We start from the raw sequence: 22,715 nt of genomic DNA, 5'->3' as shown, positions 1-22,715 counted from the left end.
GACAGCAAGGAAAAGGGGAAGACGATGATGGATACGTGGGATGCGAACTAGGTTTTATGAATATACGAGCACTACTTACTATAAACGACATTATGGGCACTGCGAGATCCCCTCGGTGGACGTTTCTGCTTAATATCGCCTAACTCTATGCATCTCACCGGAGTCACGGAGGTACGGTACATGCGCTCAGCCGCCGCGGGATACAGGTCGCCGCCCGCGGGATGAAGCCGGAGCCGGGACTTGGGAATCTATCTATATTCTGAGTTGTTTCTCTTGGTTTATTTTCTTGGGCTTGGCTGCCTCGTCGATGAGGTCATGTTATGGTATTGGCTCCGCATCACGACGCAAGGGCAGGGGCTCCAACGTAGCCAAGATTGTTGGCGGCGGTGCCGAGATGTCGAGGAAGCTTGAATTTACGGTCCTGTCAGCTGGGATGGTATTTCTTGTTTTTCTTGTTTCTATTCGCTGGTTTAGTATTTTCCCTCTTTCTCCGTGGCTGGGTAATATCTCCAGGCAGCCTAGGTCGGCCGGTAGGTGTGTGCCCAATTTCCAAATCGCCCACTCGCCTCTCTATTGCGCGCCTCCTCTGCTACCCCCCCCCCCCCCCCCTCTTCTCGCCCTACTTCTGCCCCTTGGCGGACCACGCCGCCTGGTTCGCCTCGACGTAGTCGCGGAAGGGCCGGGGCTCGCGCCCCGTGACGCGGCGCACGATGTCGGCGACCGCCGGCGTCGGCGGGTAGTGCTCCTCGAGGCCGTCGCGGATCGCGACGTCCAGCGCGGCGAGCTGCTTCGCGTACGTCTCGGGCATGCCGCCCTCAACGAAGCGCGCCGCGACGGCCGCCTCGTCGATCTCCTGGTACGCGACGGGGCGGCCGAGCACGGCGGTGAAGGTGGCCGCGAGCTGGGCCAGACGGGATGTTAGCGGGTTCATCTGGCGCTAGGGCGGACGGCCGCAGGGGGAAGAGAGGGGAAGGAAGACGGGACGGGGGGGTTTCTTACGTCGTTGTAGGTTAACAGCTCGGGCCCGAGGACCAGGAAATCGGTGTTGGGCGGCTCGGCCACCGTCAGCGCGTGGAACCCGACCGCGGCGATGTCGTCCGCTGACACCCAGGGGATGCGCCCAGCCCGGGTGGCTGAGTGCAGGAGGCCGTCCTCGACGAGGCCGGCGGAGTGGACCGGCAACAGGAAGTTCTCTGCGGGTCGGGTTAGGCGCTACCTAGGTAATATTCATCCCCCCGCGCGGCCGACGGAGCGGAAGAAGGGCTCAGCTCTCTCTCTCTCTCTCTCTGCTCACCTTGGAACCAGGTGGGCCGCAGGACGGCCCACTCGACAGCGCCGGCGTCGCCGAGCTCGCGCAGGTAGCGGTGCGTCTGGCCGGTCAGCGGGCCGCCCTCGGGGATGGCGCTGGCGCTGAGCAGGACGAAGCGGGGGGCGCGGCCGCGCGCGCGGTCGACGAAGGCGCGCGAGAGCGCCGGCTGCTCGGGCAGCGGCGCCTCGATGACGAAGACGGCGCGGATCGGCGACGGCGCGGCCGCCGCCAGCACCGCCTCCCACGTCGACTCGTCCGTCCAGTCGAACCGGACGCCCCGCGCGAGGCCACCGCTGCTGCTGACGCCGGCCGGCAGCGCCCCCGACCGCGAGGCGACCACCGAGGGGATCCCGGCGGTCTCCAGCAGCGCCGCGATGCGGCTGCCGATCTTGCCGGTGCCGCCGAGCAGTACGACGGCGCCCGGTGGTGAGGGGGTGGGTGCGGACATAGTGTCGTTTGATGGGTGCGTTTTGCGGAGATAGGACGGCGGGAAGGAGATGGCGGCAATTACTGGAGAAGAGCCGAGGAGATTGCTTTAGGGACGGGCTATATAGGCGGGCGAACAGGGAGGTGCGCGGTATCTCGTTTAAGGGGGGGATGGGAAGCGTTTTGGCTGTGCCGAATGGGTTTATACACGGGTATTATCATAACGCTAAGGAATTGCTTAGTGATCCCTCTGTAGAAACCAGCGCGCCGAGCATTGCCAAGCCGAGCATCGTCCAGGGGGTCGACGATAGGTGGTGCCGCGATCCTCGGACGAGCGTAGGGGATTCTGCAGCGACCAATCACGCCAGAGCGGCAGGCCGAGTCCTGATCGAGTCGGACTGAGTTGCGCCGTGCCCGCGCCGGGGTCCCTGACGACGACGGAGTTTAAGGGCGTTTAGGCCGGACTTTGGGCGGATCTGACATCAGGAGAGACGTGCGCGAGATAATGGGCACCCATGCGCTCAGGAGCGGGGGTGGTCGACCCGACAGGTCGTGAATACGACGTATATGGCCACAGCTAGCGACGGATTCGACGCCAAGACGGGCATTGTGTTGTGCAGCACTGGCCCAATGTCGTGGGAATATGTAACCGTGGGGATGCGAATGCCGGCGCGTCCGTAACCACAACCCGGAGACAGGAATATCGCCGTGGTTAGGTCCCGGATATAAAACGCGGCCTCGATCCAACCCAGCGTACGCCGATCCGTCTGCTTTGCCCCCTATCTGCATGAACTACACCGCTCTCCTGCTCCTATTACCGACTTCTAGCTATTCCAAGAAGCATCAAGTCAAGCCATGGCCGCCGCGTACGATATCCAGACCTTCCTCCTCGACCGGGCCAACATCCACGACACCGTGATACGACTGGTAAGCGGAGGTCAGGGGGGAGGGCAGCGGCAGCGACAACGAACGCTGACGTCCGCGGCACGCAGGGCCTCAACTCGGACCTGAACTCGACCGAGGGCTACGTCCGGGACGTGTACGCGCCCGAGGTCGTCATCGACTACACGTCGCTGTTCGGGGGGGCGCCGCTGCGCACGACGGCCCGCGCGTGGGCCGAGATGCTGCAGCCGATGCTCGGCGCGTACGACGCGCGCCACCACGTCGTGTCGTGAGTTGCCCTCCTCGCCCGGCTCCGGCGCGCGCTCGGCCGCTGACCTGGCTATTCCGCCCCCTCGCGCGCGCGCGCAGCGGCGTCCTGATCGAGCTCCCGCAGCCGGCGCCCGGCGTCGCGCGGCCGGACCGGTGCGCCGCCACCGCCAACGTCTCGGGCCACATGGTGCGGCGCACGGCGCGCGGCGGGCCCATCATGCACAACGGGGTGAGTGTCCCCGGGGAGTCCCGGCCCGGACCGCGGGGGGGGGCCACCGACGGCGGCTGACGCGGCGCAGGGCCGCTACGCGCTCGAGCTCGTCCGGCTCCCCGAGCTCGAGGCCCGCGGGCTCAACCCCTGGCGGATCAGCAGCCACGCTACTACGCTCGCCTGGGAGGACGGCAGCACCGATGTGATGGCGGCTGTCTCCGGCATCGGTCACTAAGGAGGAGGGTGGGGTCGGGGGATGAGAGGGTGGAGGAGGATGGCGGGAATGTTGTGGCTGGCGTCGAGGTGATTTACCGTGAGTCCGCTCACACGGCCTCCTCGCTCGCTTGTTTAGGGAGCACAGGGAAGGGGGCGTTGCCGTGTCCCGTGTGCTTTCTTACACATCGGAAATGGTTGGTACTAGAGCGAGTTTCTGACGGAAGCATGAGGAAAGGGGAGCAATGGAGTGTGATAGCTTTCATTTCCTCGGTACTCTCTCCTTCTAGAATCGAATATGCACTACCAGAAATTGACAGGGTATTATTTTTGTTACTTACGGATATCTCCCCCCGCTCCCCTCTGGAGTCCCGTTAGCGGCATTCGAAGGAATTCGATGACGGCCGTTGCTTAAGGCTGTGAGTTGGCCAGGGTACGAGAACGGAGCATCGGGGATTAGGCATCTACTACGTGGCTAAATAAAGGGGCTTGAATACTTATAATATCCCGGTCTGTCTCTTGACTGGGTATATGACGCTACGTGGGCCTCCTCGCCGCTTCTATATTCGCATCGATCAGAATTCGCGTTCCCTATCCACCTACGGTAGGTAACACGTTGTTATATTGGTAGAGAGCCATCCTGTGGTACTCATCCAATGGAGGTTCAAGGAGACTCTCCATCACAATGCGGTGAATCCTCTGTCATATACTCGGAGACCCGTAGCTCGATTCTTCATCCCTCTCTTAGGGATACTCTCTATCCAGACGACCACTGGCCGGAACCAATTATGGAGAAAATCCAGCATGCCACACGAATATATGCCGTCTCGTGATTAGGGACCGTTTCTCGCGCCCAACACGAGTAGAAGGAAATCAAAATAGGTATCCCGCTAGAAGAGATGGCAGGTAAGGGAGAGCGCGGGCCTGGCCAGCTCTAGAAGTGAGGCGCGTTGAGGAATAGCCCCATGAGGATGCCGCCGAGGGTGCCGGCGATGGGGATGGTCATGATCCACGAGAGCAGCAGCAGACCGACACGCTGGAAGTTGACGGCCTTCAGGGTGCCGTTGCACAGGCCGACGCCGACGGTGGCGCCGGTGATGCACATCGACGTCGAGACGGGCAGCGAGTACTGCGAGAAGACGAGCACGGTGATGGCGGCGCCCATCTCCATCGAGCAGCCGCGGCTCGGCGAGTGGTAGGTGATCTTGTTGCCCATGACCTTCATGATGTTGTAGCCGTACGTGATGAGCCCGATCGAGATCATGGCCGACAGCACCGCGAGCTGCCACACCGGCACTGGCGCCGTGGACTCCCGCGCCTGGCCCGTCGACCACGCCGCGTAGATGACCGCCCACGGCCCCACCGAGTTGCCGATGTCGTTGGCGCCGTGCGCGAACGACGCCGTGCACGCCGTCAGCACCTGCACGAACGAGTACGTGTGCTCCACCTCGTTCGGGTACTTGGTCGCGTGCGCGTACACCCGCTGCATCCGCTTGCCCTCGGGCGTGCCCGCGATCCCGGACTGCGCCGCGTGGATGTCGTAGTGCAGGCCGTACAGGGCGCCGCAGACGACGATGGCAGGAACGCGCTTGAGCAGGATCTTGACGTTGTGGAGCTCGTAGATCTCGCCCGAGCCCATCGGATTGTCCCGGAGCGTGCGCATGGCCCAGCCCATGGGGCCACGGCTCTCGAGGAGCCGGGCGTGCAGCCGGTCCTCGCTCTGCGCCATGATCTCCTTATAGCTGGCCTGGGTGGCCTCGACGGAGGCGGCCCTCTTCTCGGCCTCGGCGTGGTCGGAGATGGATTCGTGCGAGCGGTTCGAGGAGACGTGCGAGCCGTCGTCTTCCTGGACGACGGCGTAATTGGGGACGACAGCGCGCTCCGCGATTTCGGGGTTCGGGCGGTGGAAGAGGAGGGGGCCGTAGATGAACATCCACCACTTGACGCTTTGGTCCCTCCTGATGACTCTGGCGTGCACGAAGGGGACGAAGAAGATGGCGGAGAGGACGGCGACGCCGCCACCGGTGCCGAGAGTGACGGCAGCGATATACCAGCCGGGCTTCTTGCTCAGGCCGAGACTGGGAGACCCCTTGTAGACGATGGATAGAGTGCAGACGGTAGCGGCGATGAGGAAGAAAAACGGAGAGGAGTATACGGCCCAAGGCACGGGGTTCCTGCGAATGTGCACGACAACCTTGATGAGCGTGAAGATAACGGCGGCGAAACCTGCCGAGATGGCCGGGGCCATGCCCAAGCCGGCAAAGATAGCCCCTAGCCCCTGACCGCCGTTCCATCCCCACTGAACCTGAGAGGCGCCGACGGTCGCGACACCGACACCGGCGACGGCAGAGACGAGAGAGTAGGTCGACGAGACGTGGGCGGAATGTCGCGTACACCACATAACCCACGAGGAGGCAGCGGCGAGAGCACACGTGAAAGCGAGCATCTGGACACCAGCATTGCCGCCGAAGGCTTCGTTGGGGATGATCTTGTTCTTGATGGTGTCGGCCGTTCGCGCGCCGACGGTGATGGCGCCGAGCATCTCGAACACGGTGCCGAATATCATCGCCTGCCGGTACGAGATGGATCTCGACGAGACGCTCGTCGCCCAGGCATTTGCAACATCGTCTGGACGGCGAAAGAGAGAAGTCAGATTCTATGCACTCGACGGCGCAGAAACAGAGCCAAGCGTACGAATACAAAGATGGATGGGGGGGACAAGCAAGGAGACCTGGAGTAGGTCGGAAGGGGGGGGTAGCTCTACGTACTGGCGCCGTTGTTGTAGGCATCGAGCATCGCAAACAGCGTGCCGATGGCGAAAATGTAGTCGTACTGATGAAGAGCCATCTTGAATCGCGGGACAGTACGATGACGACGACGACCGAGGTTCTCAGAGGACGGTTGCCGTCTGACGGGTGAAGAGAAGAGATAAGAAAAGGGTCTCACGCAAGAGCGGTGGACGATAGGAATATTTTATATGCCCTTCCCCGGGCGTTCTCCCCTCCTTCAGAACGCCGCTGAGACTGCAGTCTTCAAGCCACCGGCATCCACGCTCGCCTGCCCTACCCTGAACAGTCTGACCGAGGTTTGCCCAAGATGGTGTCCGTACTGTAAGGCGTGTTTGCGGCAAGACACTCGAGGTTGACTTCAACTGGACGGAGGGGTCGACCTGTGCATCGCCCTCGTGCAGCGACGAGTGATATTCGATGGTCCCGATCAGCTCGAGCAAGGTGAATGTAGGTTAGACCGGTATGTAACCTGGGTCCCCTGCTCGGCCGATGTACCCAAGACTTGCGAAGACCCGCTGGATCTGGAAGTACCGGCTGGGCATTGTCTTGGGAAGCTTGTCGGTCTCGCTGCCGCTGCGAGCAGCATTGGCAGGCTTGGCAAAACGGCAAAGCATTCTCTCGCTGTGCGGGTGCGGTGCACATCGGTCTGGTTCGTGGTGAATTTCGAGGCTGATGCTCTTGGCGGGGGATCCGGACCCCAGCAGGTCCCAGTCGACGCGAGACGGGGTTCACCCAATGGACATCTCCAGATTCCCCCACGTGTGTCCATCTCTCGCTGTGAGCGGCTGCGAACAAGATACCAGGGGGGGCCCCCGGCCAGCCCGCACCCTCGGATTCTCGACCGACCAACTCGCCGTCGCCAGGCGAGAAACAAGCAAGCTGGCCAAGCCGACCAAGGTACACCCAACACGCGCCGGACCAACCGACAGCTGGTGTAGGCGAGAGCTCGACGATTCCTTCCCGTGATGGAACGTTTCTAGAAGAGCGGGCGAGGGGCGAAGGACGGAAACAAGATGATGATGGGGCGTGGGCTCTGGCGTGGTTGTCACCCACCCTCGCACGTCACGGACCGCACCAGGGAATGCCTCTCTCCGTCTTGCCGTCTATGCCTCCCCGTAGGGTGTTTAATATATTTAATCTGCTGGCTGCGGTCACCCTCGCTCCCCTTGCGCGATGCGAGTCGCCTATTTGTACCACTCCGGACGCAGTGAAACCGACCCCTTCGCGCGAGATCCCTACACGTTCACTCACGCCTACTGACACACGCCTACCGCGAAACCAAACCAACAGGCACACGCCCACATGCTCATTACTTATCATCTCTGTTCTACTCGCGCGGATCACCGACGGGCACCTAGGTATACGCACGCTAGTATCCACCCGTCGAACCACGCTGCCTGATTTGGCAGGTTGATTCCCGTTAGCCCCGTCCGACGATGGTGTGCCTACGCTGCGGTCGTACTTCTATGGGCGGTGCCGGTGCTACCCAGGGCGCGCGTCAGCCGTCTAGAAATACGCCTAGCGCAGCCCGTAGGCGACCGGGGCCTGCTGCGACGGAAGCGCGCTGCTTTCAGCTCGTTCACCGAGTCCCTGCTCGAACAAGACCTCGGTCACGAGCCTGTGGTGGGATTGGGAGGTAGGGGGGGGAGGGAGGGAAGGGGAGCTTTCGCACGGCTCGCTTCTGTTGGGGCCCTTGTAACAGATACGTGTTAAGATAAGAGGAACGGAAAGGAAAAGGGAAAAGAGGGAGATAGAGAGACAGAGGGAAGACGGGAAACAGGGAAGGGAGAGACAAAGGAAGCGGAATAGGCAGCTCGTAAGGTGGTAACGTAGGAGAGAGAGCTAGCCAGTTACACGAGCGATCATCGTAAACGCAGGCCCAGAGTACTATGTATATATTGCCTTCTACAACCCTCTCACCAGCTAGCAAAGGCCAGCTCCATGGGCCGATGTATTATGCATGTACGCACGGTGGACGTAATAGGTAGTGAAACGCCACCCTCAAGCGCTGCCGTCTTCGGGATGGTCTCCCGCCGCTTAGACACTCTCGAGTCAGGATTCTCCCCGGCGGAGGAAGAGGGAAGCAGGGAGGGGAGGGGGAAGGGAGGGCGATAACAAATACGGCATCGTACGCGGCGGCGAAGGCATCTGACATTCCTTCCTTTTTCTCGTCCTACCTCGTAGGTACCCGTCTAATATCCCTCTCTCACCCCATCATGAGGCCCAGCACGTGCGTCGAAGCTCGCACGCGCATTTGCTTGAGCTTCGAGCCGCCGCCGCCGGGATTGTCCCCGCTCCTCGGGGATAATACACTGGCAGGACGCATCCGTTCCCACATTCTACCCACATTCGCTCGTCGAGCGATCCTGTCGGTCCCGCCTAGCCCCGGGGGGACTCCCCTACCGGCGTACCCTGCAATGGGCATCTCATGCTCGGGTTATCCGATGCTGGTTAGCTACCATTGCGCTCCTGTGTACTATGTACGCGTACATGCCACGTTGTTGCGTCGCAATATTGGGATGCTCTGCGGAGAGATGGTCCAAAGAGCTAGGTAATAATGTCGCTCTTCGGACAGGGTGGACGCGCGTAGCGTTTTTGGCTACGCTATTAGGTCACCGACAACCAGCCGTTTCGACTAGATTCTGATAGCTTTCTCTCTGCGCCCTAACAGTGCCCCTCCGTGCTCGCTTCTACGCGTGCCCCTCTTGATCGAGGCGTATGTGGCGTTCTTCGGGTGAAGAATTTGTCGGGCTGGAGAGAAAGCCGAATCGCCTTCAGCTCGCTGGGCAGTTCGAGCTAATATTATAGGTATCGGTAGTCCCCCGGGCAGGCTTCCATCCCCCTATGCCACTTGGGATATCTAGATCCTGCGTTGCCTGCCAGAGGCGGAGATGGGTATTTTTTACATTTTTCTTCGGCTGGCGTATGCTAAAATCGAATATCTAAATCATTGTTCTCTTATCTCCCGCTGCGCCAGACGGTCCGACCTAAGCCACCAATATTATTGTACATATTCATTCGGGCATAAAAGGCTACGCGCAAGGAATTGCCGGCACCGCTTCTTATCCCTTCATTCTCCACTCTCCCATTCTTTATCTCCCTCATTCTTTGTTTTTTTGGGGGGGGGGAAAAAACCCCCCCTTCTTATCGTTTTCCCCTCTCGCTTCCCCGAGCACGCGCATGGGGAGCTGTCAGGCGGAACTTTACTTGCGTTGCATCGCATTCTCGGATAGATGAGGTTTGTACGCTGTGACGCGGATAGGATTGAGAAAATAGAAATTTATGTCGGTAGGCTGTGGCTTGTGGCGCGGTTCTAGCCCTGGAGCACCCGTCGGTTCTAAGGGGAGATGCCACGCTTGAGGATATTAAGATGGCTTTGGAGGCGGTTGGAAGTTGAAATTGAGGGGCTGGATAGGGGCAGTTCAAGAGGGGGGATTTTATGTTTATGAATGATCAATGGGGTCGTGTTGATAGGAATGGGAATCGATATGCTGAAAATTGTGCGTATCGTGGCCTTTGAGCAAGCGTTCGTATGGATGTTCGACCGCAGATATTATGATTCAGGGAAATAAAATGGAAATCCAGCATGCTGACATATCCGTCCAATGTTATTATATATTGCGAAGTCACTAAACATAAGCTCTACCTGAGAGGGAGTCAAACCAGCATTGAGAGTCTACGCAGGTACGCGTAAGCGCCATAGCATGAATAAACTAGTATTAACTGGTGGATTTAAGCATTCAGAAACACCCCAAACGTTTAAAAAGAGGGCCAAAGAGAATGTGATTTTATCTCCCCCAGCTAATACTCGCTTGCAGTGAGCCCTTCGGTTCCTATCTTGAAGCAGGCTGAAACCATGAGAATGTCAACAACTGGGCAATACCCGTATAACTCAATGACAACTTCACCCGTTAAGAGAGCTCAACCTCGATCATACTCTCCACCGCCCCCTCGTGTCTGTCAATCCTTACCACCTTAAGCCCCACACTCTCGATAATCTCTCTCCAATGGGCCTCTGTCCTCTCGATCCCTGAGTCCAACACCATCAAATACATATCCACAGCGCACGCCAAAGTCGTCGCCTCCTTGAGTGGCATGATAACATCGTAGATCAACAACTTGCTATACCCCTTCTTCATAGCGCCCTTGATGTTTTCCACTATAATAGTATTTAGGGTTAGTGGATGCTACGAAAGGAGTTTAACGGGAACAGAAGAGGTCGCAAAGATACGGCTGAAGAACCGCGGAAAATTACTGAGCCATGTGGCAGGGGCACAATAAGGTGCGGAAAACCCGCCAAATCGGTGATTTTCCTTTTTCTGTTCTAGGGGCAGGGCCAGCCACGGAAGAAGGCGAAGAGGGATACCCGGACGTTGCTTACATATGCGGACACAGTTGGAGTCCGGCCAATCGTGTAAGATGCTGTGGAAGAAGTAGGTGCGCGCCCCAAGCAGAGGCTGGGGGTTGTAGAAGTCGTGCGGCATGCGTGTGATGCGTGCGTCTAGACGCGGGGTCCCCTCGATAGCAGCCTGTTTGTCGGCTTGGATCTGGAAGTCGACCACCTCCGGAAGGTCCTGTACGAAGAGGAGGCCCGACGGGAGCGACGGATGTCGGGCAAGGAGACGCATCGAGTCCATGCCGTGCAGGCCGGCCACGTCGACGAATAAGGCCGGTGCTCCGGGGGACAAGTCCGCACCGGAGGCGAGGCGATTGGTGTCATACACGGCTGTCCAATCCATCTTGTAGGCCGTGAGGGCCGTCACTGCGAAGTATTAGCCCCTGAATCCCTCGAACGTGTATCTGAGGAATCCAGGAATGCGAAATCGTGGGCGCGGAAGTTAAAAGGGCGCCCCCGAGGCACGAATAGTCCCCGCGGAGATAGGGTCGCCTTTTGTCAAAGACTTTTGATAGAGAAACACTTACTCATGGCCGCGAAGCTCGGCGCCAAATCGGGGTTCTCCTTACAACGCGCCCAGAACGGATCCCCGAAGGTATCGGTGTAATTATCGAACCGATCGAGATCAAGCGGCTCCGCATAACCGATCTTAGCTAGGAACTTGGGTAGGTTCGCGCTGCTGAGATAAGTGTGGTCTAGGCTATGATGAGCGTAGGTATAATGTATCTACTTTTCTCAGCCGCGAATACTCACGATGCCTGCACCATCTTGCCGATGTCGCCTCCCATCGCCAAGGAGAAAGGGGTAGGCTTCCAGGTGTCAACGTCGACCTCCTCGAGGATAAATACTGAGGTGAGGTATCTTAGAACACGGCCTGTAATATCGGGCCATTTCGGATATCAGAATTTATGCACGTGATATCGACAGGTTCGAAGTTTAGGGCCGGTCCGTGAGCAGCCTGTTTACGTGAATGAGGCGATGCGGCGAGCAAGCTTACGTATTAAATTCGGTTCTACCTGCGCATTAGACATGCTCAGAACCTCCTCCAGAGACCTCGAGGCGCCAGGGGCACCGTTCTTCTCAAGCGCCGCCCATCGAGCCCAAATGCCGAGATCCTTCACAAGGATCAGGCCAGCGATAGCGAAGGGTTGCTCGGCCATCAGGGCCCATGCGTGTTCTACCGGGGTCTCAAGCCGGGCTAAAAGCCCACGCGCTGCTTCCTTCGCCTCAAAGCGCTCAAAGTCATTCGCGAAGTTCTCCGGTCGAATCGAGTTCAATTGCCTGATAGTGTCTGAGGACATGCTACAAGGGGGGGGGTGGGGGATGTTTGACAGGGAGTACAATTTAACTAGATAGTATCTGAGAATGGGAGTTAGTAAATACCCTTCTGGTTGTTGGGAGGTGGTTGAGGATGATATCTCTACGGTTTAGAATCGTAAGGGCGCGGGCTCTACTTAAGCAACAGAAATTAACCCTTTTAAGGCTGTTGGTATTCGCGACCATCTACTGACACCGCTGGACGGCGGCTACATCATTGGATGTGATGCTGTAGAGTAGAGACTGCCATCTCCTGCTCTGATTTGTCGGATTTGAAGGGGTTGCTGACTCAAGCTATACGCTTGGCCTTGGAATTTCGGGTCTGGCTTCCATTCCGTATCTCGTATTAATTTATTAAGCTGACAGGGTTTGGCTCTTATGTTATATGGCGAGGAGTTGAGTCTTTAGTTCGCGACCCCCGTGGCGTCTAGACCAGTCTAGGATGTTTAACAACGGCTAGGTTGTAGTAACTGATAGTAATTAAGGAACCAACGTGACCGCATCTAGACTGTAAAACTGAGGCCTGTCCGGGGTGGTGACCCGCAGGATCCTTACAGTAGGCGAATGGTAGTTGATCCAATGAAGGTACTTTACGAGTGCTTATGGCTGGGAAATGAGAGTCTCATGATAGCTGTAATAGTAATATAATTAGCGTAGCGAAGTCGCCACTTTACCACGAAGTTATTGGAATGCTGTCAGCTCGGGTAATAAGTTAGGTTACCGCTTTACGAGCCACCCCTCTACGGACTACTTAAAAAACCCTTACTACTATTATTACTACGTAGGTAATTAAAGCTATTTAGATTATTAAAATTAATTAAAACCTTCCGATTCCGACGATACTATCCTGATATAGTTTTCCGCTTACGATCCCTCGTTTTTAGCCGTTTCTTGCGCCGTTTCCTATTCGTTAGGTACCTTTTTATCGCTTACCTCGTCCTTATATACGATCCTATCTTTTAACGACCTTTTTATTCGCCGTACGTTAGCTATACGTACGAAGCGCTTTCCTAGAGCTAGGAGGACCTTCCGATAGGTCTTAGGAGTACTTCTCTTGTTTTTTACGGCGTTATATTTAACCTAGACCTTTAAAACTACCTTTTCGTTCTTATCCCGATCTTAGCTATTGCTAGACTTTTCGATTAACTACGTTAAAGTAGGGATTTTAAACCTAATTACGGCGAGTATCTCTTTCCGAAAGGAAACCCGTAATTCCTAACTATATAAAAGCGTTTTAATATATTCGTCGACTAACGATGCTATAAAATTAGGTATTTTAGGTCTCGTAACCGACTCCGATAGCTCCGATCGTACGCGAGGGATACCTTTATCCTTTAAGACTACGAATTTCGACGATAAAGGCTTCTTACGATCCCGTGGAATAATCCTAGCGGTTATTTAAGCCTTCTTAATATTTCGCGAAGTTATTATTTCGACCCTAGCTAATCGGTATGCCTTTAATATATCCGTTTTAAAAGGGTATAATTAAAGAGCTACGTTTTAGCTCTCCTTAAGGAGGCTTTTTAGCCGTTTTTTTACTAACCCGAATACTTTTACGTTTAAAACCTATACGACGTAACTATAGTAAGGCTCGTAAAAGACGAGCTATATCTTATTATAGAAATAATACTAAAGAAAGGCGTCGTTTATATGCGACTCGTAGCCGTCGTAAATTAAGACTACTTATATATTACCGAAACGAATCCGAATATAAGGAATAAAGATATCTTCGAGCTAATTTAACGCGATAGTATTACTAATCTATCCTTTAGATAACGCTTAAAACCGCTAATCCTCTTATAATTCGCGAGTATCGTTAGGAAACTACTAAACTTAAACGTCGATACCCTTAAAAAGTACTATAGGAGGAAGAGGCTTTCCGCCGTATCCTATATACTTAAGAGTAATAATTTATTAGCCTTTTTCGACGCCTTTCTTAAGTACCGTATAAGTATTAGCCTCGGTAATTACCTAATGGTTTCCGGCGACGCCTTAAGCGATGCCTATTTCGTCGACGTTAAAGAAGCGTTCGGGAGGAATAACTATTAATTAAGGAGCCTTTAACCTATCGAAAAAAAGGTTAATATTTACCGCCGTAGCGCCCTTAATTCGTTTATAATCGATAATCGTAGCCTTCGCCGACTTAATCTCCGGGTTTCGAGCTAAGAAACGATAATGCTAGTGCTTTCCTAGCCGTCGAGAGCTACCGTTAGCGTTAAGTAAGCGCTAAGCTATAAACCTAAACTAAGAAAACGCCGGCGCGAAGCCTAGCCTAGCTTACGTAATAACCTAACGAGTTAATTTAACTTCTTAAATAGGTAATAAGGCCTAACGGCTTTTATTTAGCTATTCTTTCGTCGGTTTACCTTTTATACGACGTAATAAGTAGGAACGAAGGATATATATCTTAAGGGTAGCTTTACGGATATTTATACCGCATTAAACGTACCGAATAACGGCGGCTACGCGGATTTAGACGTCTTTTAAAGCCATTACGAGAATCAGTAGGAATTCAGGAACAAATCGATAATAAGATTAATTACGGAGGATTAAAACTAATCGAGAAATTATAGGTTTTATAAATAAGGGCATCGCGAAAAAATACGCGTTTATAGGCCTAAACGCGGTGGTCCGTAGAGGGGTGGCTCGTAAAGCGGTGACCTAGCTTACCGATAGGCCCCTGTACCAATCACACCGGGCACCCAGTCCATGACGTTTAGTAGGGATTGTATGTTACCTTGTGTTTTATCAATTTTGGAATTGCAATAGGGTGAAAAAAGTTTCGATGGGATGTAAGAAAGAATCGCTTTACTGTGTTTTAATTTAAGATGGTGTCACATACTAATTGGACCAGCCCTTATATGCCTACGTACCGCAAAAGCGTATCGCAAGGGTCTACGTTTTACGCGACAGATGGTATATAGATAAAAGTGGATAAGTGGAAATAGAGTAACTAATATCACATTTTACCGTAGGAACAAGGCTTAGCAATACAGCTAAAAGGCATATCGAGTAGAATGAGAATGAGATAACAGGGTCAACTACTCATATTGGACTCTAACTGGGTATGTAAAGGATGTGGTGGTATAATATCCTAAGTGCTCCTCTGGGAAGGAGATCCCCGGGCTACCTGTACTGTCGCAAGAGGTTATGGGGGCTTTGGGCGTCCTACAACCAATACAGCCCCATATTTTATGCTACTTTAGAAACCTCCTTGTCAGACATTCCCCAGCGCTCACCCATGTCTTCGTGTGATGCATACCTCCTGGTTTTATACGTGTCTTTGTAATTCTATGCTGTGTATTCACACTAGCTCATCAAATCCAACTTTCTGTGGCCTTTCTGATGCCCGCAACCATGACAACTTTGACTTTCTCCGGTTTTTTTCTTCTTTGGATTAGAGCCTCACGCCTGCTTACTTAAGTTAGTCGTATATTGGACCTGCCTCGGCACACTCATCAGTTATTTCTCATAGGCTTAATGGGTGAAGGAACGTAGAAAACAGAAAAGGGCTCCCCAGATGCTGGTTCCCAGACTGCTGGTAGCACTCGCTCTCTGTGTATACTTACTGCTGTCGCCTGCAAGTACGATAGCCTCATCTTGCCAAGATCGTTTCGACTCGTTCAGTGCCTTGCGAATTCGAGTTCTCGGACACCGGCTCGCTTCACCAGATAGATCAGGCGTTCCTGTCCCAGCTATCGTCTCTACTAGATCAACATAAGCTAGACTAGGCCTAAGGTCTCAGAGTCCTGGACAAACACGACTCGGAACCAAGGCAATATTCATAGTAATAGGAGCCGTATATAATCTCGTCAATTAGCAGTTCTAGGGCCTAGTAATTCTCCTAATTGAACAGTAGTTCAGGTTCAGCTTCTCAACGTTTCGTATACTTAGATGACTAAGTGCTTACGAAGCAGCAGGAAGCGAGCTGGCCAAAATGCACACACATACCCAGGGTTTAAAAATAAAAAAGTTCAAGTTTTTAAGTCAAGTTTAAGTTAAGTTTTTTTCAGAAAACTTCTTTTTCAGTCAAGTTCAATTGAAAACTTTTTTTTTTTGCAACCCTACACATACGTAGCTACGGCTTTTCTTTTGCAACTGCCCATACGTCTCTTTCATTTGATTCACTCCAACACATTTGCGAATCGAATATAATGCCGCAAATATCCTTCAATCTTTCTTCTAAAGTCGACGTTTCCGATGCAGAAAACATTGCGCGGTATGTCCAAGTTCCCGCAATGCAAAACGGTCCGTTGTACCGGACGATGTTTCCTCTGTCCGACACGATAACCGAAACGCAAAGGGATGAGATAATTCGCTGGTATGCCGACATGTTGGAAGATGCCTTCCAGGACCGATGGGAAAGCTTTTTGAAGGCACGGTCCATTGATGGCACACCCGTTGGGTTCTGCGGGTGGACCGTTATAGAGCGGAATCGTGAACAAGTCGAAGCGAACAATGGTCAGGCAAACGAGCCGCCAAAGAAAGAAAAGCGCAAGAAAACTTGGATACCGGAGGTAATCGATATAGATGGCTGGTCCGCTCTGTCAAGAGCCTTGAGAATGGAACGTGATCGGGTCTTGAAGAATCTCGACAATATATGCCGTATGTTGATTTACGTTACGCTTTATAGCACCCTACTGACAGGTCCTGCCTCTAGGCCTGACGTTTATGGCGGTAAATCCGAAGTATCAGCGGCAAGGGATCGGTTCGGCAATGATGCAGCGGATTTGTGAAGAGATTGATCAGCATGGACGATATGCATACGTGCTCGCAGCCCCGGACGGGGTTCGGCTGTATACAAAGTTTGGCTTCGAGATTGTCGGTCGTGTTGAGACACCCCAAGGTATTATCACAAGCATGCTTCGGCAACAGCGACAATCATAGATATGAGTCTAGATAGTGGAATGTTTCGCGTCAAGTAGATGCAGCAGCGCTTTCCAAGAAAGCTTTTTGACCACTCGCGTAGGAGGTATTTTAGAATAGACGGTTAGCACCATCACCGAAGCGAAGTGGGTGGGATTGTCAGTACTAGAGGACAAGGGACTAAATCGTCTGCTAATGACTTAGAAGGTGAGATAAGTACTCAGCGACTATGTTCGTAGAAAGCGGCTTGCAATTATGATAGAAAAAGGATAGAAGCAGATAGGATAAAGAAGTGATGTGATTGACGAAAATTTGGTGACAAAGTCTGCATGCTTCGGGAAACGTATTATTCCAGCCACAAGGTACACTGCGAGTGTCCTGCTAAATGAATCAATTGTTTATGGGTGGAGAATGGAGATAGGTGAAACTGACGAGAAAGCGCGTGGCCGGATGAGGAACGAGTTATTAGTGATTCCAAACATAGTCATAGAGAAATCGTTCGCACCCTTTAGAATTAAACACGGTTGAGTAATGCCAGAGACGTTGATGGTATCTCAAGATTGTTTATAACTGATGGCTGGCGCGCACGCAAATATGCTGGGTAAAGAAGCACGTTAGGTGTGTTGAAGTTGTCGCACTAAATTTAGGGGGTCATCTTTCTAGCACGCGTTGATTCGAAGCCCCTTGTTGTGGCTAGTACGACTGCAAACTACCTGGGGCACTAAGCAACGTCAAGGGCGTGCTGACTTGACATTAGCAGATATTGCTCTGAAGGGGCGTCGGTCTCGAAGTATCGGTCATGAGGTTCATAACACTTCATTTCAAGAGTAATAAGTGATCTTGTGCATCTTAACCTTATGTATTTCTTAACCGCGAACAAATGAAAATAACTAGGTAGGCATATCAAAGGTGAAGCGGGGTAACGTTTTGTCATAACATCACTCCAAGAACTGCCGTGCGATGCCAAGCATCACCTCGGATGTGGATAGCTGGGGAGGTGTCGGTGGAATGATGGGAATATAGGTCCTGCTGCTGGCCGCGTCAATAGTGGTTTGAACTATGGGTACGGGAGGCTGTGGGTGATATCTGGGAAACCGAGCGCTGGGGAGGGACGGTTCGCATGGGGAATATGCGGTGGATGGGTGTCTCATAAAACATTCCGCGCAGTCATGGTACCCGATGCCTCACAGCGGAAGTTGGAGATCCTGTCTGGTTGGGGAAACTCGGTGAGCTTAAGCGAAGCATCTACCATTCTAGTCTAGCTCTAATTAAGAAGTCTCCCGTTGCGACGCAAAGGTGCCGATAAACTTAGCAAGCTTCTCTGCACCCTCAAGAGGAACCGAGTTGTAATTACTCGCTCGAATACCACGCAGATCACGGTGACCTCTCAGCCCAGTCAGCCCTAAGGCAGCAGCCTCCTGCAAGAAAGCCTCCTCTGCGGGATCGCCACCTTCAATCCTGAAGCAGATATTCATACGTGACCGCACCGTTTTATCAGGGATGATCTGATAGATACTAGGGTGAACTTCAAGAGCTCTGTAGATTAGTTGAGCTTTCTTTTCGGCCACAGCTTGCTGTCCTTGCACTTTTGAATGCTGTCGCGACAGCCTCTTCAAAACCTGACCTGCAACATATACACTAAAGAAAACTTGATTAGTTTAAATCTTACCTTGAGGAAAGAGGATATACTTACTCAAAGATACTAAGTGTATTATAGAGGCTATTGTTCTTCGCAATAGTTTCATACTCGAAGATGCGAGGCGGGATAGGCAGACCTAGCTGTCTCATTAGAGTCGCAGGAGGCTGAAATGTTATAGGCGGGAGGAAGCTTTTATGGATAACTACAACGGTGATACCAGTCGTTCCGAGGTTCTTCTGAGCGCCGAAGAAGATGGCTGAGAAATTCTTGATCGGGATCGTCCTTGAAAGAATGTTGGAGCTCATATCGGCCACGACAATCGGTCTATTAAGCCCCGGCTCAAAGGCCTTGGGAAATCTGGGGAATTCCACGCCCTCAACTGTCTCGTTATCGCAATAATAGACCAAGGCGGCATCCTGAGAGAGGTTCCAGGTACTCTCATCCGGAATCGTTCCAAATTTGCCGCTATTTTCCTTGCGGCTATCCGCCACAATATTGACATATTCCGAGCCAAAGAGTCGCTCAGCTTCAGCCGCTGCCTTCCGCGACCAACTACCAGTGACGATGTAGTCCATCTTGAGATTCTTCACAGCCGATTTAAGCTCCGGCACTGAGCTACCAATCTCCCTGTGTTTGCGCGAAACCCAAGCGCCAACAAAGTTGTAAGCCACAGCGGAAAACTCCCCCGACCCACCGCCATGCATAAAAATTATCTCGTAATCGTCTGGGATATCGAGGTAGGATGCCAGATCAGCTTTGGTCTCGTTGATGATATCCGTAGCTATGGCCGACCGGTGCGAGTGCTCGGCGATGCCTAGACCAGTATCGCCATAGTTGATCAGAGCCTTGGCAGCATCCTCAATTACCTCAGTAGGAAGAGCCGCTGGGCCTGGACCGAAGTAGGTAATGTCTGATCTGGAGGGCATGGCGTATATGGAATCGTATCGGCTAGGGTCTGTTGAGGCTTGAGTATCTGACTGATAGAAGACGGACCGGCCGGACTTGGAGGGATTTGTGACCCGGAGAGATTTCTAGCTCTGGGGAATGTGGAACGGAGTTCCTCACAGAGAAAACTCTTGAGTGGTCCGATTTGTGCGTACAGCGTCACATGACTAAGCATGCCACGCTTACCGGGAGCGGATAGGTGAGCGCCTAATTAGCCGTACACGTGACTACTCCCGCGCCTTAATACTTCGGCCACGAATATACCTACCTAACCAATTCAGCACGAAATGGCTTCAATCGACGGCCACCTCCCTCCTGATGCCACAGACGACGGCTGCCTCCCTCCTAGCCTCCCTCCCGAATACGTACCTGGGTATAAAAATCCCGGGATGCCCTACTTTAGTCGATTGACGCCTGGGCCGCGCCGCATGGTTACCTATGCTTTTAAATCTGGCAAGTTAACGATGAAGGCAGGCAGGCGTATCGTCACCCTCGCTTGTGATCGGTCCGGCCCTCTACCTGCCCGTGATAAGGCACGAAAAAGACGTACTAGATCGAAAAGGACTAGCTGCCTTTATTCAGTACCAGGAAAAGAAGTTACCGACGGTAGCTGGGTCGATTTATCCCCTAATAGCTCTACGACTGAGCCCCTTTACGTGGAGAGGTCATCCCGATCAATCTACCTCTAAAATATACGAACAGAAGTTTCGTCTTTGATCTTTTCGTAATTAACTAGCAATACAACGACTTTTTCTCCGCTTAGAGTACTATCAATAATCAAGAGCGAGATGATGGTATCTTTATCCTCCAGCCTCCGAAGGGGACACTAGAGATCAGCGGGTAGTATCTGCTCGGCCACAGCCACGGCTGGAGATCGGAAAGCTAGGATTATGCAATAATGAGGGTCTTCGCTCTAGCGGATGCTGAATAAATAGAGGTCTGCATATTTTTTTGTAGGGAATGCTGAATAATGAACGTCGGTAGGCTTAATATGTCGGAGTCTATGGCGTGTTGCTTGGGGACGTAGGTATATTTCACGTCTGCTTCTATTATCATGGCTTGGGACACCGGTAAAAAGCCCCCTACTTTGTTCCCTCCCGAACAACCACGTCTTCTCTGAGCAGTGCTACGCCACTACCGCAAATCCAGCAAAGAAGTCTTCAACCTGTCTCGACCCATCGCCACGTAAAAACGACACGACCTTAAGCCGAACTGCACGAACTAAAGAACCTCGAAGGTTCAAGAGATACCCGCCCCACATCTACTCCGATCATTGAAGATCAGGGCCTGGTTGAATTGTTCTCGTCACAGGTTGCTCGCCAAGCGGGCTAGGGCCCGAGACAGCCAAGACTATCCACCTAACAGGGGCGGACGTCTACATAACTGTTCGGGATGTTGCCAAGGGCAAGCAGATCGCCGAAGAGATTCCTGCAGATGGTAAGCCCGGGAGGGAGAGAGGTCCATGAGGATCAGCAGTTGTCCACGGTTTCCGACGCCATCACGACTAGCCACTCCTCGGGAAGACAATCTCTCCAGCAAAACGTAAGATAATAGATCCGAGTTACAGTTCGGCACAAATCATGTTGGTAGGTAATTCCCTTGTTTCCAGTATTAGGTAATAGACATTTCCTTAGGTTACTTCCTCCTCTTTTACTTAGTCAAGCATGCTACCTTGGCTTCGGTAAGTCCCGAGTTCAACTCCCGCGTCGTATCGGTGTCCTCGGCCCATCAGAGAGGCAAAATCAACTTTGACGACCTCATGTTCTAAAAAACCGAGTATACCTACTTGGGTCGTACAATCAATCCAAGCTTGCCAATATCCTCTTGGCAAACGAACTGGACCGGAGATAGCAGTCCTCAAACCTGCGGGCCTTGAGCCTGCACCCAGAAGGCATCCTCACTCCTCTCACTCCTCTCGCGAGGTACCAACCAACGGCCTAAGACCTTCGAGACAACCCATTGCTCTTTACGATGTTAAAGAACCCCGCGTAAGGCGCCGCAACTACCGCTCAGGGGGCTAGCCGCATTCGTTCCGCCACCCCTTCGGCGCCGTTGGGAACGGCCGCATCGTCACCCCGCGGACGGGGGGAAACGGCGGCAGGCGGGCACAGATGAGAGCAGCGAGATTGCGGTCGCGTGTGAGAAGGTAATAGCCGGGAACCTAGTCCGGGACATATTATAATAGAGCCGGTATTTCGAGTTCTAGGATATCGATTCTGAGTAGACCAACAAGGCGGCGTCTAGGCTGGCGGGTTGAGCAATATTAGCCCCAGAGAGCGGCACGCCCCTAGACCGGGGAGGTATTAAGACGTAAGGCAGGGAAGCATTCATAAGTAGGATCGCAAGCCATTTTATCCTAGATAAGCGAGATCCCTGATCAACTTGCTCACCAATCTTTAGCCTGTGACTCAGCCTCTCTCGAGTCACTCATGAGTGACTTGTCCCCAACCCCCATTTCATCTCCACGACACATCCAAGACGTGGTACTGGAAAGCATAGTCGGGGCATGGACTTCCTAATGTTGGCGACCACGTACAAATCTCATGCCCGCCTATCCCTATGATAAAGGGGGCTGGCTGGGAACTCTTGGTCGAAATGTCTCGTGCCGCGGAGAAGTTACGTATCACTCGTGCAAAAGACTCCCATTGAGACATGTGTTTTCCTTGATAAAGTCCCTCGCTCTAAATTTATCTACCTTATTTGATCTCACTCGCATCGAAGTCGCTCCAAAGCACGCATCCAAGGCTTGCAGGGCAAGGAGGGTTTAAATGTGTCCTAGGCGAGGCGAGGCAAGTCACCGTGCCTAACTATGAATCATCCAGCTGACGGGACGGCGATGGTGTCGTGTCCGGGATAGCCTCGGCGGAAATACGCTGCGCTTTCATGCCGATCTGCTGACCCTACTAACACCACGCTCGTGGTTCTCTAAGTTGCCCGAGTTGCTAAGTCTTTGCCATGGTACTATTGTGCCTTGATTCAACACGAAGTTATCGTCGTAATTCATTCACCTCCTCATCGAATTTCTACTACCGTGAACTTATACGTAGGTTAGTTCGAATTAGGGATACAAGAGCATGTTGGGGGAATGAGGCATTTTTCTCGGCAGCGGTCAATCTCTTCATTCTTTTCGCAGGCCGCCCCTTACAAAGGTAGGCCGATGCCCGCAGTATAGAGGCCGGTCTACAACGGGCTCTCGACGCGATACGAACCACGGATATTTCATATAATCATAGAGGCATAGAGCATATTAGAAGCAAAAGCACAGCACCCCACCGCACGCCGTACCCAGCGAGCTGTAGCGGACAACGGCGGCGACGGCGTTGTTCTTCGCATGTGTAGAGGGTTTAATAACGTTCTGTATGCACTATCGACGAGCGCCCTAGACTAAACATATTAATCTGCTTGCGGCTATACCAAACCGTGTCCAACGAGAGAGAGAAAGCCCCGAAAAA

At 53.2% G+C, this 22,715-nt stretch overlaps 8 protein-coding genes across 8 annotated transcripts; 4 read left to right on the top strand and 4 right to left on the bottom strand.

The window, feature by feature from the left end:
• Positions 1-603: 603 nt before the first annotated feature.
• GGS23DRAFT_357227 (putative ergot alkaloid A) lies at positions 604-1,968 on the bottom strand. The gene is made up of 3 exons (XM_051513207.1): positions 1,295-1,968; positions 1,000-1,193; positions 604-901 (listed from the first exon to the last, which is right to left on the bottom strand). The coding sequence occupies exons 1-3, from the start codon at positions 1,755-1,757 to the stop codon at positions 620-622; spliced, it is 939 nt and encodes a 312-aa protein (XP_051374566.1). The 5' UTR covers positions 1,758-1,968; the 3' UTR covers positions 604-619.
• Positions 1,969-2,590: 622 nt separating this feature from the next.
• GGS23DRAFT_594024 (uncharacterized protein) lies at positions 2,591-3,333 on the top strand (the record flags this gene model as incomplete). The annotated part of the gene is made up of 4 exons (XM_051518103.1): positions 2,591-2,662; positions 2,728-2,906; positions 2,987-3,116; positions 3,187-3,333. The coding sequence occupies 4 exons, from the start codon at positions 2,591-2,593 to the stop codon at positions 3,331-3,333; spliced, it is 528 nt and encodes a 175-aa protein (XP_051374565.1).
• Positions 3,334-3,911: 578 nt separating this feature from the next.
• GGS23DRAFT_357186 (phosphate transporter) lies at positions 3,912-6,265 on the bottom strand. The gene is made up of 2 exons (XM_051513206.1): positions 6,080-6,265; positions 3,912-5,939 (listed from the first exon to the last, which is right to left on the bottom strand). Exons 1-2 carry the CDS (start codon positions 6,156-6,158, stop codon positions 4,246-4,248), a joined length of 1,773 nt encoding a protein of 590 aa, XP_051374564.1. The 5' UTR covers positions 6,159-6,265; the 3' UTR covers positions 3,912-4,245.
• A 463-nt stretch (positions 6,266-6,728) lies between these two features.
• Positions 6,729-7,741, top strand: GGS23DRAFT_554336 (uncharacterized protein). The gene has a single exon (XM_051515532.1). It carries the CDS (start codon positions 7,182-7,184, stop codon positions 7,512-7,514), a length of 333 nt encoding a protein of 110 aa, XP_051374563.1. The 5' UTR covers positions 6,729-7,181; the 3' UTR covers positions 7,515-7,741.
• A 2,270-nt stretch (positions 7,742-10,011) lies between these two features.
• On the bottom strand, positions 10,012-11,797 carry GGS23DRAFT_594022 (S-adenosyl-L-methionine-dependent methyltransferase; the record flags this gene model as incomplete). The annotated part of the gene is made up of 5 exons (XM_051518102.1): positions 10,012-10,259; positions 10,482-10,862; positions 11,024-11,196; positions 11,250-11,343; positions 11,494-11,797. 5 exons carry the CDS (start codon positions 11,795-11,797, stop codon positions 10,012-10,014), a joined length of 1,200 nt encoding a protein of 399 aa, XP_051374562.1.
• Positions 11,798-15,799: 4,002 nt separating this feature from the next.
• GGS23DRAFT_357163 (acyl-CoA N-acyltransferase) lies at positions 15,800-16,889 on the top strand. Its single transcript, XM_051513205.1, has 2 exons — positions 15,800-16,418; positions 16,474-16,889. The coding sequence occupies exons 1-2, from the start codon at positions 15,968-15,970 to the stop codon at positions 16,698-16,700; spliced, it is 678 nt and encodes a 225-aa protein (XP_051374561.1). The 5' UTR covers positions 15,800-15,967; the 3' UTR covers positions 16,701-16,889.
• A 946-nt stretch (positions 16,890-17,835) lies between these two features.
• On the bottom strand, positions 17,836-19,394 carry GGS23DRAFT_357147 (pyridoxal phosphate-dependent transferase). The gene is made up of 2 exons (XM_051513204.1): positions 18,373-19,394; positions 17,836-18,317 (listed from the first exon to the last, which is right to left on the bottom strand). The coding sequence occupies exons 1-2, from the start codon at positions 19,242-19,244 to the stop codon at positions 17,948-17,950; spliced, it is 1,242 nt and encodes a 413-aa protein (XP_051374560.1). The 5' UTR covers positions 19,245-19,394; the 3' UTR covers positions 17,836-17,947.
• A 150-nt stretch (positions 19,395-19,544) lies between these two features.
• Positions 19,545-20,233, top strand: GGS23DRAFT_554328 (uncharacterized protein). Its single transcript, XM_051515531.1, has one exon. It carries the CDS (start codon positions 19,551-19,553, stop codon positions 19,950-19,952), a length of 402 nt encoding a protein of 133 aa, XP_051374559.1. The 5' UTR covers positions 19,545-19,550; the 3' UTR covers positions 19,953-20,233.
• The last annotated feature ends 2,482 nt before the right edge of the window (positions 20,234-22,715 follow it).

Source organism: Durotheca rogersii (assembly GCF_024521655.1).
Source record: "Durotheca rogersii strain YMJ 92031201 chromosome Unknown GGS23scaffold_4, whole genome shotgun sequence".
Classification (NCBI taxonomy): Eukaryota; Fungi; Ascomycota; class Sordariomycetes; order Xylariales; family Xylariaceae; genus Durotheca; species Durotheca rogersii.
This window is presented reverse-complemented; position numbering and strand designations above follow the sequence as displayed.